We start from the raw sequence: 14019 nt of genomic DNA on the forward strand, positions 1-14019 counted from the left end.
TTTGGCAGATACAAAGCAGGCTGTTCGTATCTTGCTGTTTGGTACATGTGACAAACCTCGTGAGGTGCCGAGAAGACTACTGCCATGTGATGGGACAGGCTAACCGGACAATTAAGAAACTGCCGATCTCAAAGCCGAATAAATAGTTCTTTCATCTCCCCGATTTTGTAGCTGCTTCAGCAGACTGGCGAAACAAGACCCACGGTCCAGTTGTACGAGCCAACCACCAACAACATGGCCACAAAACTCGCCCAGATGGAGACCATGCCGTAGACATAGCCATGGAATTTTCCCAATGCACAGAGCTCGACAATGAACGTGGAGACCGTGGTCAAGCATCCGCAGAAACCGTCGCCCAAACCGGAAAGAACATGGCAGTTCAAGACGCTGGAAACGATCGGCACCGGGCTAAAACGGCCGGATCTGCCGCGAGCCAACAACGTGAGGATGGCCAAGAGAACCGTGCCGCCCAAGTTGGCCACAAAAGTACCCACAGGGAAGTTCTTCACGCGCAGGTTCAAGAACCTGGAGAGCCAGAATCGCAAGAACGCTCCCCAAGGCGCAAAAAGACATGCAAACGTCCAGGACCGCCACTGCCCGTCGTTTTTCGTGGCCACGAGCACCACCACCACAGTGTACATGGCCACCGCGAGCCCCGCACACAAAATCTCCGCTTTTCGGTAGGCCCTGGGGCTGAACGAACAGCCCGATTTCTCGATCCCAAGAGTGATATGGGACCCCACGCGGAAGCCGCCCACGGAAACGGTCAACTGAGCCACGAGCACCTGGATGACCCCTAGAATTCCATATCCTTCCGTCGGGTAGCTGGCGGAGTTTGGCGGGAGATTTGCCGCCATTCCAAACGCTTCCAATATGAGACTCGAAAAGCTCGAGCATGAGCCACAAAAGCCCGTGGCGATGCCCACATATAGCGGCACTGCCGCCTTGGAAACGTAGAGTGCCAGGTGGGCAGTGCCGTCTAGGAGACGGGCCCATATTTTCTCGGATTCGGCCACCATACCCATGGATATGCACGACACAAAGTTTGCCCAAACTACGCCTTCTAAATACGAGCCGTCATAAGTGGTGAGCAGCTCGAGGCCTTTCCGTGCCAAAACACCACAGATGGAACCGAGCATGATGGCCAAGTACGTGTATGCCATATGCGGGGGTTCTCTGGATACGGGCACGTGCTTTTCATGGGAAGCAGAATACGTATTAATGTCCTCCGGGAGCGCATCGCCATATGACTCTGCATCAAGTTCCTGGCGCTGTAATTCACCCGTATACTGCTGGTCCAGGCGCAGGGGGCTGCGGGGCCGTGGCAGGCACAGAGAAGACATTTTAAAGACCCGGTGGAAGAAATTTACCTGGTTTGATGCCCGTCTTAAATGACCGTGGAATTGTCGATGACGTGATAAGATGCACAACCATATGGCTGTGTACAGGTCTGGAACCGTTTCAGGAAGAGAGCGAGCCGGGAAAATCCGCATTTGGGTTTCGCAAAAACAGCGTTATTTCGTGAAGCTTGCGGCTCAGCTTTTTAATTGTATTTCTGCGTGTTGCCCCTAGGATAAAATGAAAGTCGATACGTTTCAAGGCATCATACAGGCCGTGGCTCACGAAAAGAGAAGGGCCGAGTTTCGACACTAGGTTGGTTTCTGGGAGCTCTTGGAAGGTCTTTGATATATTATTGCATACTTTCGTTCCAGTAATCAGATTTATCTACCAAAAAAGGGGTCTGGCAGCACGTACTGGTTGTTGAGATATTCAACTACGCTGGAGGCGGGCCGCTAGATGGGGTTCGAAGAGAAGTGAATAGAAACGGCCAAAAAACGAAGAGCTGAAGAAAAATTATAAAGATTACCAAGGGGTTCACAATTGAGATGTCATGTATTATCACCCAGCGTATCTTGGTGAGTGGTTGCGTCTAAAAACTTAAGAGAGTGGGTCAATTTTAAAACAGTCATTGAATATGAACTCCGGTTCCAAATTGTTTCTCCTGGTGTGAATTACTTAGTTCTGGAAATATATGGCGGAGCTATCCAAGAAAGCCGAGAAAGCTCTGGAGGTGAAATTTGTTCTTTCAAAGACTCTTTGGATATCTGCTCTTCTGTTGCCTGGAAAGAGTATTCACAACCGAGGGGCTAACTAGGCTAATATGGACTTCACGGGACATAGAGGTTATGTATTACTATTTGATCACTACTATCTCCAAAACTCCACTGGAGTTCTATCCTACGGATATATACTTTAACTAGAGGTCACGTGATAGGAACCCCTGAAACTCGAGAGAATATTTTATGAGATGTTCAAGTGATATCTGACGGAACTCACAGTAAAAGAAGTGCATATAGTTATATATGCGCTTACAGGGACCATCAGTGTCAAGCTGATATCGGGGACCTTACACTGTATATGTATTTTATTACAGTTCGTCGGAAGCCCTTTGGATCCAAAATGAAAATCAAACCTAAAAAGTCAAAAAATGACTCGAAAGCCAGCTTTTTCTTGTAGGATATAGACTATAGCGTAAGGCAGAGTCAAAAAAATGCCGGTTAAATCTAGATGGAAACAATCTTTTCAGCTTCGGCCCCACGCACAAGACTTCCTTCAAAAGCGCAAATACCTTTTTCAAGTATAAAGCACTCTCGAATTTGGATAATTTGACCCCGAAAAGGATATTGTTCATTGTGATACTCTGTATTCGAATTGAAACAGGGAAGGAGCAACGCAAAAAAAAAAGATCTAGATATATTTAAATATGTATGATGTCGCGGGTAATATAGGGCCTCGAAAAGCAGGATTCATTACGTTTCCATCACGTTGGAAGGGAGAAAAATTATCAGTAGACAGAATCCGAATCTTGTATCTACAGTTACGGAAGCGTCACAATGCGTATGTTCGCTGATACTAACATAAGTCCCGCAACTGAAGAGAGAAAATGGTCAGAAATGTGCCAGTATAGAGTCTCGCTATCACTGTGGCATGTGCCTTGAATTCTTATGTTTTTGAGGTCTTATGCACGTGTGTCGTGTGCAATTGGGATCATGAAAATTCCAAACTGACCAATGAACTAAGTGTACACACAATAGTATCCGAACAAGTACGCCACACAGACCATCAGGAACAATCTGATGGTTCATAAGTTTATTCCTGGTAATAGTTGGAAGGACACATGTCAAGGCAGAATAGTCATCCAGCTTTTTGTTTGAATTCGATGTCACGTACAATACATGAAAAGAGATACATGCATTAATAGCTCGAGAACAAAGTGGGAAAAGAGCAACATATTTCTGAATCTAAGCAAATGTTCTAATTCCAAGCAGCTCATTCCCCCATCTTTCGCTGCAAGGTTCCATACTGCTGAAAACAAGGCAGGAGAATTCAAACTCACTTTTGGCCCTACAAACGAGTTGATTGTAAGAGAAATCTCACCGATATTAGAAAAACACCAGGAGATTAAGGCCCCGGAGCTAGGACACCAAAAAAAACCTTATTTGCCGGATTTGTTTTGAGCAGTCAACGAGAATAGGGGAACGGCGGAATGGTCACGGAAACCTTACAATGTGTCTTCTATCAAATCAATTTAACTTTCGAGGCGGTCTCTTGCTGGACTTGTGTGAGAGCGCACAAACCTTAAAACTGCTGAATTCGGAGGCTCTAATAAGGTTATACCACCGTTGAAAACACAGGTGCATCTAGACTCGGCCAGCTCGTAACCTTATTTTGTCGTAAAAGACTATTACTGCACAATGTAATCTTTAGTGGGAGTACGCAGTCCATTAGCCGGTGTATGTACTGATGAGTCATTGTGAAAAACGGGTTTACTCTTGTATTTTGATATCAGGCCACGAAAGGAGCAGACTTGAGATTTTTGGCATCGCTTTGTTTTCATACTTCAGTCAAGCTCACTCTGAAGACACCAGCCTACATATTTTTAATTAACTAACACGTGTTTCGTATTGGCCTGGGAAGCAACCTACTGTATGCCAGCTGGACTTTGCGAGCTCTTACATTGTGCGTATTCCTGGAGCCTCTCCTTTTTCACTGATTCTACCCATTCAAGCCCAATGCGTCACGAGTAATGCAAAAACAATTGTAATACATGCATGATTCGTCTTGGAATTTTGGAGAGACTTTCTCTGAAACGGTTTACTAGCATTGAACATGTCTGTGAGGACTCGACTTCGTAACACAGCAGGAACCGGCATATCCACAGCTTCCTGTCGAGTTTCAAATCATGGAGAAGCAAGAAATCTGAGCAGCCCGTAAAGAAACAATCATCTTATTTGTACTATCACTGTCGTTTTATTGTAGAAAGCTTTATGCACAGATAATCCAAATGAGTGCACAGTTCGTTCACCCTTGATGCAGACGTGCACATAGAGATCACAAACGCACCCCGCGCCAGATAACCGTCGCTTTTCCTGGAAATTCCCTTCTTATCAGACGGTGGCGAACATTTAGCCCCGACAGCCGATATCAGCGGAGAAGACAGTACATAGTTATGAAAAATAATAAGTCCTGCTGTTACAGGGATTGTCCCTAACCTTTTTTTCTCTCTTAGACACTTATTATCTGTCAATGAGAAACTTATTATCTAGGAACACGGCTTTGGGTTCACAACCACGGTCTTTCTCTTCTCAAAGCTCTACCTTTTCTTGTAATGCTGAGTCGGAAAACAACCTGTATTATCCGGAAAGACATATACCCATGGAATCCGAAACGGCATCATTGGAGTCTATTGCTCTCTCCGAGGCTGAGACGTTTATTCCCGAAACTCAGCCTGCGAATGGCTTAAGACTCAGTGAAACATACCAGGAGAACTTCAGATCGTATGCGCCATTCTTGGTGAGCCGAAGAAACATCGAGCGTTATGATTCCGAAAGCGAGGACGATGACCGAACTATGGTTTCCTTACCCGATGGCCAAACTATCATGCAGAGGCCATCTACTACTTACAATGACCTAAAAGTCTTGGTGGTGGCTCTGCAGAAGAGTAACAGCCAGATGTATGTATTTCCTGATGTGCGAGCTTTTGATACGTTCAAGAAAAATGAAGGCGACAGACGGAAAGTTCGCAAAATTTCGAAATCTCGTCACTCAAATGGACAGTCTATCAGATCTAGTCCTGGGGAGCAGCCGTTGAGAGGCCGGCTTCCAGATTCCGATTTGCTGACCGGGATTTCCGAATCGGGCTTGCCAGTGTTGGTCGTCGAAGTGCCACACATGTCAGCTTTTCGCCCAAAAACGCCATACATGATTTTCCGAAAGTACGTCAAAGTAAGACAGTCCATAAACTCACCGCCCCATGGCGAACTGACTCAATTCGAGCTATCGGAATTTTGTGCAGTAAAAATGAAAGTGTTTCAGCACTTTAAAAGGTACATGTTTGTGTTCCATCCGGAAGAGGGACCAGTCTTCAAAGTGTGGGCATTCCAACACAACTACAGGCCATTCACAGACTTCAATTATAAGGATACGCGTTTCAGAGTATTCGGGACGTCACGGTCCGTGTCATACCCTACATTTTACAATCCTGAACTCAAACTTCAGGTCATTGATCAAGACCAATCTTCTCTTTTAGACAATCTCATAGAGAAAAAGGACGAGAAAAATTACCGATCGGGCAGGAAAAAACATGAGGTAGTTGACTTCGGGGATCTCGAAAACCCGATACCATGCCCAGACAACCCCATCATCAAGCAAGTCTTGGAAAACGAGTACTCGTCATTCCTAAGAAACAGTGTGCCTCAAGAAATGCCCCCATTTGGTAAATTTCTCGCTGGCTCGAACTCAAAAGGAATCTCCATGATTTCAAAAAAATACTCTGAAATTGGAAAGATAGGTGTGTACCAGGACCCGATAGAGATGGAAGAGTCCAATGCTCTGTCCAGCTCGTCAACGCATCTAGACAGTCTTGTCTTGAGTGCCGTGTTTTTGACATTGCGAGAGACGAGCCTTAGATCTACGGTTAAGCGCGATGAACTTGAGATATACCAATGAACTTACTTCTAGTGTAAGGGTCGGATTTACACAAGTGCAGATTTCCGGTTCGCGTGAGATCTTATGTCCATCAGTAGTTTGATCCTAAATTGGTGAAGCTTTGCTTTGATCTAGTGTTTATTTTGAGTCTTCAATGGGTTCAATTCTGCTGCAAGGTACTTTTAAATCTTGTTTCGCATCAGAGAATGCTTTTGATTCTATCCTTGATGTGGCAGGAACCACTACCAAAATACACGAAAGACCTGGGAGACTTTTTCTCTATCTCTGTCCGCCTTCGTGGCTGAGGATACTTTGACCGCGGATTACAGAAATCACTATGAGTCGGTCTTCATGAGTCTGCAGCTATCGGAACTTGTAACAAGTGAAAAAGGGTTCAAAGTTTCTCGGACACAAAAAAGTGACACAAATTGACTTTTATGCGTGCTTTATCCCACAACACGAGACTGAATCGTCTGAAAACTTAAAAAAGATATCTTCATAGAAGCGTATGCATTACACGAGGAACAGTAGGGTCTAGATAGAAAAGATTGCTCCCAGGGTATTTGAACTATGTTGAAGGCGATTCGATGTTGCAGCAAGCAAAGTTTTCAATTCTTGAACGTGTCTTTGCTCTTTCGATGACCAGGGTAATAAATGGCTTTTGGGCTAGGAAAGTAACCACTCATAGAGTCCCCTTCTCTCCAAAATAAGATTAAAATAAAGGGTAACTTTTCATTCTTGATATGCAGAGAAACGGTACCATATGCGACTTCTTGATATAAAACTTAAAATAACCTTTACCCACAAATACTACCATCGAAACTCTCCACTTTGTTTTTGATGTGGTCACTTGTTGCTTTCTGTTATTGGCTAGCATTTATTAAGAATCTCAAGCCTCATTCCTGGATATTTACGGAGACAAAGCAGATTGAGAAACAGGCCGTTTTGATTTGGGTAGTTTAAAGAGTTGAAGAATGAAGAAGAGCAGCAGGCACCTAAACTAGAATCTGAAATCAACAATGGCAAGCACCAATAAGCCCACAGTATCTGGTATAAACGCGATCCCAAGAGCAACCTTCAAGACGTCAAATTTTAGCCACGCAGTCCTCTCATAACCGCTTGAATTTTCCCAACCGATGAAACATACGTAAAGTATAAAGATACAGACGGAGTAGAAAAAAAAAGAGCAGTCCCATGTCTGGCCTGTGCCCCAGACGTCCTGCAACTGGGGCCGCACACGTCTCTTGAGCACGCACCCGATTCCCACCATCGCGTCTCACCAACTAAGGCCTGAGTACATACAAGCCACGTTAAACGCCGCAAGAAAACTCCTCCACATACGTGTTTTGCTGCTGCGTACCCGGAATATCTCCAAAAACAACATGCCCAACTTTTCGCTCTCGCTAGACCTCCCCTGGGTGGAGAAATACCGGCCCCACAAGCTAGATGACATCGTGGGCAACGAAGAAACCATCGAGCGATTGAAGCTCATTGTGCAAGACGGAAACATGCCGCACATGATCATCCTGGGATTGCCCGGAATCGGAAAAACCACGTCTGTCCACTGCTTGGCGCACGAGTTGTTGGGCCCCGAGTTGTACCACCTGGCGACTTTGGAATTGAACGCCTCGGACGACCGAGGCATCGACGTGGTGAGGAACAAAATCAAGCAGTTTGCGCAGACGAAGATCCTGTTGCCGCCGGGCCGCCACAAGATCATCATTTTGGACGAGGCGGACTCCATGACGCCGGGCGCCCAGCAGGCCTTGCGGCGCACAATGGAGTTGTACTCCAACACCACGCGGTTTGCGTTTGCGTGCAACCAGTCATCGAAAATCATCGAGCCGCTCCAGCTGAGATGCGCCATTTTGCGCTACAACAAGCTTGCGGACGACCAGGTGTTGCTGCGCTTGCTCTCCGTGGCGAAGGCCGAGGACGTCAAGTTCAACTCCGAGGGCATCAAGGCCCTCATCTTCACTGCGGAAGGCGACATGCGCCAGGCCATCAACAACTTGCAGAGCACCGTTGCCGGCTTCGGGTTCGTGGACGACATCAACGTTTTCAAGATCGTCGACCAGCCACACCCGCTCGTGGTGAAGAAAATCCTTGCGGCCGCGATCTTCAACCAGAGCATTGACGACGCCGTGGACTTGCTCGACACGCTATGGAACAAGGGCTACTCTGCAATCGACATTGTGACGCTGGCTTTCCGGGTGGCCAAGACGTTGCCGGGCGTGTCGGAGCTGAAGCGGTTGGACGTCATCAAGGAGATTGGCTTCGTGCACATGCGCGTGCTTGAGGGAGTGCTGACGTACTTGCAGTTGTGCGGCATGTTGGCAAAATTGGCCCTGTTGGAGTGAGGGTGTCTGAGCACAGACTAGTAGCGGACACAGAAAGAGCCGGCAAACATGGGGATGCAGTGGGAGTGCCATGTGTGGAGGCGGGTGGGGCTTTCTTTTCTTTTATTTGTCTGAGTCTTCAATATCTTTCATTTACCACGCGTTTCCTTGACGTTGTCTCGTGAGTATTTCTCCTACTCCCATTCGGTTTCCACATTTTTCTCTCCTTTCCCCTCTATTCCCTCCCTCTCCTCCCTCCCTCTATTCCTTCTAACTCCTCTCCCCCCTTTTCTCTCCCCTCTACTTGGGTTTGTAGGCGTCGCAGAGGAGCTGGAAATGCTCGATCTGCTCCTGGATGAAAGGGTTGGGCGTCGCCTCAAACTCGTTGCCGAGAATCGTCACGAGGAGGAAGTAGTTGTTGAACAAGAACATCTCCCTGTGCGCCGCCTTGCCCTTGCCGGTGCCGAAGATGTACGTGCTGGCCCTGGTGAGCGCCCCCTCGAAGTCGTTGCGCAAGCGCGTGATGGACATGCGGAGCGGCTCGCGCAGGAACTGGTCGGCGCCGGCGGCGTCGTCGCCCGGGAAGGCCAACTTGAACAAGCCCAGCAAGAGCTGCGCGAACTGCTGCGTGGTCTGGATGGGCGCGTGGCTGGCGCCCGCGGCCGCGTGCGCATACGGGCCGCTGCCCACGATGTTCCTCTTCAACGCGTCGCAGTTGATGTCGATGATCCGCGTGAAGTGCGGCCACAACAGGAGGAGGAGCCTGTTGTGGTAGTCCTCCATGACCGGCACGTGGAACTGGTTGTGGAGCATGGCGTTCTGTTTCTGGACGATGCGGATCATGAGCAAGACGGCGAACGCGTCGCACGTGCCCGCCTGCGCCGCCGGGCCGGGGCCCCCGCTGGTGCCCGCGAGCCGCGGGCCGGGCGAAGGGTGCGGGCTGGACACGAGCCACGAGGCGTAGGAATGGCCCATGCTAAACACCTCCGCGAACATGGCGTGGGCCCAGTCGCGGTCCGCGCCGGGCGCCGGGAGCGCCGGGTCCAGCACGGGCGGCGCGTCCGGTTTCTCGCTGCCCTGGTAGAAGAAGTCCGTGGCAAACAAGTACTCCACGACCACGTTGTCGAGCAACGCGTTGGCGAACTGCTGGAACGCGAACTCGAGCCAGTAGGCGAACGGCGTGGTCTCGGCGATCTGCGACGGGATGGCCCGCCGCGCGGCACCGTCGTCCGCGAGCACGGCCATTCGTTTGGCCACCGACAGATAGTACTCGGGCAACGACACGCGGGCCGGCGGCGGCGCGGCGGCCGCGGCGCTCGCCGGGGCCGTCTGCGCGGGCGAGGGCGGCGTGTGGCCGGCGCCCATGAAATCCAAGAGCCCGGGCTTGGGGGGCTCGTGGCCGCCCGTGCCGCCCAACACATACAGCAGGTCGATGTGCTTGACGCGGAGCTTCTGGAGCGAGTGGAGGTACTTGGCGAAGCGCGTGGTGTAGTACCACTTCATCGTGTACACGTAGGCCCCGTGGAGCTGGCGGGCCAAGTGGGGCGTGCGGCTCTTGAGGAAGGCGAACGCGTCCTTGACCTGCAAAAGCAGGCGCTGCACCGCCTGCGAGGACACGGCCGCGGAGCGGCGCAAGAGCCGGATCTGCTCGATGACGTGGTCGCGGACGCGCTCCACGGCCTTGGCCTCCAAGAGCCGCACGCCGTGCTGCAAGGCGGCGAATAGCCGCAGATCCTTGAGCTCGGGCATGGCGTCGCCCCGCAGGATGCGGCGCACGAGCTGCTGCTTGTCGGCAATGAAGAGCACGGCGGCCACCCACGCGCCGTCCACGGGCCCGCGGAGCACCGCCTGCGCCATGGCCGGCGGGATGACAAGGTCCAAGACCACCGGGTTGAGTCTTTCCACGAGCGAGCGGTGGCCGTCCACGCCCTGCGCCAAGCCGCCGGCCTGCGCCTGGAGCGCGCGGAGCGACTCGGACAAGCGGCTGATTTGCGAGTCGAAGTGCCCGAGGAACCGCTCGATCGGCTGGAGCTGGTCCCGGTATGGTTCCAACAAGGCCAGGAACCGCTCGAACTGCGCCAGGAGCACGCCCAAGTCCTGCTCGGAGAGGCCTTCCAAGGGCAGGGCCGGCGTGGCTGGCGCCGGCGGGCCCGACGCGGCGATCGGGAGGATGGACTGGAGGTACGGCGAGCTCATACCAGTGGGGGAGGAGAGAGGTGGAGGAGCAGGCCGTCCTTGGTTGTGCTAGGGCGGGGGAGCGGGCCCGTACACCACGCCGGGGCCGTGGTTGGGGCCGCGGGCCTGGGTTTGGGCCAGGGTATGGGCCTGGATTTGGGGCCGCGGGCCTGGGTTTGGGCCAGGGTATGGGCCTGGATTTGGGGCCGTGGGCCTGGGTTTGGGCCTGGATTTGGGGCCGTGGGCCTGGGTTTGGGCCGGGAGTTGGGGCCGTGGCTGGCTTGGATGTGCGCAGAAACCGGGGCGGCTTTGGTGGAGCCGGGGCTGGGTCGATTGGCTCCATGTACCTGGGCAGCCGCGACGGGCTAGGCAACGATCATCTCATAACATTGTTATTATTAATCACTTCATTATTGAATTCTTTGATATATGGAATAGGATTCTTTATTATATTTTTAAATTCATTACGATAGTGAATCGTTATCATTATACCTTCCGCGGACTTGGAACGTCTACGCTTCAATTTGTATTCATTCAAGCCATCTAGGGCTGTCCGATTCACTGCCGGACCGTGCCAAATCAAATACAGAAACAAGACTACCCAGGAGATAAATGTGGTTTAATTGTATATGAAAAACTAAAATCAATTGGCTTACTAAGTTTGAAGTTTCGAGGTGAGACTTTGGTAAAATCAAAAAGAGCAGGTTCAATCAATATCATGACCTTGAGATGTCTTGTTATTTTTGTATTAACATTGTTAGCTTCTAACATGATCAGAGAAGTAAAAGTTTAATTATAATGACAGGGCCGCGACAGGGCCGCCAGGTGAGGGCCGCGAGGTTAGGGCCGCGACAGGTAATGGTAATAAAGCGGGGCGCCAAATAACGCCCACCTTGGCTAAATATCCATTTCGGGCGTATCCACTCATTTGGAGTTCAGGAAAGAAAGATGGAAGGGCCAGCACTAATGATAAGATAGGGAAACATGGATGGGCCCGCTCGCTGCTGGTAATGCCCTGGGCTCAAGGAAACTTGCAAGCTGGGGAAGGTTCAGGCTGTGCGAATACGGTGGTGTGCAGATGGTGGTGTGAATTGGATGGTAATATGATTAGGATGGTAATATGATTAGGATGGTGGTGTGATTTAGATGGTTGTATGAGTCAATGGTTTCAAGACTTGTATGAGTGGGAAATTAGGCCTGCATGATTTGTGCCTGTATGAGTAGAGGGCTGTATGAGGAGATGGTGACATGGTTCTAACCACGGCATTGAGATAATTGTATGATCTAGATGGCGGTATAATTTATATGGTAATACAATCTACATGGTGGTATAATCTAAACGGTGGCATGATCTAAACGGTGGTATAATCTAAACGGCGGCATGATCTAAACGGTGGCATGATCTAAACGGTGGCATGATTCATATGGAAGACTTGTATGAGTGAGAAATTAGGCCTGCATGATTCGTGCCTGTATGAGTAGATGGCGATATGATATGGATGAGTTTATGATTTAGATAGTGGTCTAACCTAAATGATGGTTTGATTTAGATGGTGGTCTAACTGAGTAGGTGGTGGGATTTAGATGGTGATGTAATTCTTGCTTCTATGGTCTAGTTGGTGGTATGGGCTATATGCTTTCAAGACTTGTATGACTAGATAATTGGCTTGTATGGTTTGTGCTTGTATGAGTAGACGGCTGTATGATTGGGATGGTGGTGTGATTTGAAGAATGGTAGATTTAGATGGTTGTGTGATTTAGATGGCTGTGTGATACATGAATTAAACGATGATTTATATGGGAGACTTGATGACTGGATAATTAGGCCTGCATGATTTGTGCTTGTATGGGTAGATCACGTATGATATGGATGAGTTGACTCTTAAATCAACTTGTACAAAAAGTATCTGTTGCTTAAAGTGTCTCGAAAGTGTTTGTGGAGAACTCCAACAAACGTTGTGGAATGTGCAAGTGCTTCAATGGCGGACTCATGACGTGTGACATGAGTGAAACAAAGACAACACGTTTCATGTCACAGGTGCCCAAGACACTCTTAGCTTCAAGCCCAGGTTTAAACCAGTCCCCCAAAAGATCAACACTTATAGCACATATACTTTCGTGCGGGATCAAGTCGGGATGTTGCAGCCTACTTTGATGTTCCAAAAATGAACATCACAGTGGAATTTTGGACATTAGGGACCAAAGAAAACGGTCGTCATCTGACGAGCAAAGGCCCGTAATCCAGCTCTTTATTGAAGGTATTATGAGACAAGGCCATCGGTTGAGTGGTTCCTCATTGCGAGCGCACAACTGCATTTTCATTATTGCAGTCATGGATAAAGCTGATCGGAAAAATGGGGAAAAAAGAGGCGTGAAAGAACGTGATATTTCAAGAGTTCTGTGCAATCTTTGCAAGGTCCCAGCATCTCCAAAATAGGGGCCTTTGAATGATACGGAAATCAGTTAGGGACCGCAAGAGCACGGCTCCTCGTGAAAAGCCATAAATCAGTGTTGTTTTTGCAGCAGCAGAGGCGGGGATTGACTGTGATTAAAACCTGAAATTTCTAAAGGTGTTTTACGCGTGCCAAGAATACCACATACTTACCGACAAAGATCTCAAGTATGGGGAACTTGAGGATGATGAATTCATGTCCAAGCTCAGCAGATTTATTCGCAGAGAATGAAATCGAGGATATGGAGGACCGCATGGATCACGTGCCTTTGGAGCTGGCTAGACAATCCCAGGGCAGGTCCGGGATCTGTTTGGGAGACCTCTTCGAATATATGTTTTTGTCGTACAGATTCCGCCTTTTCATGGAGCGAAATTTCGAACTCAATGCGAACAGAAACGTAGGAAAAAAACAAATTGTATTAAAGAACATAGCCGTGACTAAAGCAAGACTCTGTCATGAGGAACAATTTGGCTCGAGAAACCTGTTTCAGTGAGGCCTAATTCAGTTTAGTCTCTGTTCAATCACATGAATAAATCGTATCGAACGACGAGCAAGCCAGGCTAAGACATATAGCCACCTCCGAATGGTATAACTTCTTGCTTGATAAAACGGGTCAATTTTTCACACGCCTGGAGTGGACTTTCACGAAAAACAAAATTGCTTATATCCTGGTCTCAGATCATACAAACCTTGGAAAAACCACTCATGTTTTTCCTTATGAGAGGAATTAATAATCATGCTCATCTTGATGATGAACTTTTGCTAATATTTCGGTGTCATCGCCTAGGTAGAAGTGGAACCATACAAGATTTGGGGTGGGGTCACGTCGATATAAAGGTACATCATCACGTCGATGGATGGATAGACAATCCCCTGTTCCATACACTAAGAAGAGTTTGGCTGACGGATATAGATCAAAAGCCGCTTAAAAGCTCATAGAGATAAATCAGAAACACAAGATCTTCAAAAAGTCCACTAAGAATATAGTTGATTTAGTTTTGCCCCAGGTGCTTGGACTCAAGTGGCTCTTTCTGAATTCGCAAAATTAGGTCTAAGTCCCAAGA

At 48.9% G+C, this 14019-nt stretch overlaps 4 protein-coding genes across 4 annotated transcripts; 2 read left to right on the forward strand and 2 right to left on the reverse strand.

Annotated features, from left to right (window-relative positions):
- Window positions 1-176: 176 nt before the first annotated feature.
- Window positions 177-1493, reverse strand: METBIDRAFT_78096 (fluoride transporter; the record flags this gene model as incomplete). Its single annotated transcript, XM_018858818.1, has 2 exons — window positions 177-1271; window positions 1371-1493. The coding sequence occupies 2 exons, from the start codon at window positions 1491-1493 to the stop codon at window positions 177-179; spliced, it is 1218 nt and encodes a 405-aa protein (XP_018711504.1).
- Window positions 1494-4716: 3223 nt separating this feature from the next.
- Window positions 4717-6009, forward strand: METBIDRAFT_40812 (uncharacterized protein; the record flags this gene model as incomplete). Its single annotated transcript, XM_018857319.1, has 1 exon — window positions 4717-6009. The coding sequence occupies one exon, from the start codon at window positions 4717-4719 to the stop codon at window positions 6007-6009; it is 1293 nt and encodes a 430-aa protein (XP_018711505.1).
- Window positions 6010-7370: 1361 nt separating this feature from the next.
- On the forward strand, window positions 7371-8348 carry RFC4 (replication factor C subunit 4; the record flags this gene model as incomplete). The annotated part of the gene is made up of 1 exon (XM_018858819.1): window positions 7371-8348. One exon carries the CDS (start codon window positions 7371-7373, stop codon window positions 8346-8348), a length of 978 nt encoding a protein of 325 aa, XP_018711506.1.
- Window positions 8349-8627: 279 nt separating this feature from the next.
- On the reverse strand, window positions 8628-10523 carry VPS52 (Vps52p; the record flags this gene model as incomplete). The annotated part of the gene is made up of 1 exon (XM_018857436.1): window positions 8628-10523. One exon carries the CDS (start codon window positions 10521-10523, stop codon window positions 8628-8630), a length of 1896 nt encoding a protein of 631 aa, XP_018711507.1.
- Window positions 10524-14019: the final 3496 nt, after the last annotated feature.

This window comes from Metschnikowia bicuspidata (genome assembly GCF_001664035.1).
Source record: "Metschnikowia bicuspidata var. bicuspidata NRRL YB-4993 chromosome Unknown METBIscaffold_3, whole genome shotgun sequence".
NCBI classification, from domain to species: Eukaryota; Fungi; Ascomycota; class Pichiomycetes; order Serinales; family Metschnikowiaceae; genus Metschnikowia; species Metschnikowia bicuspidata.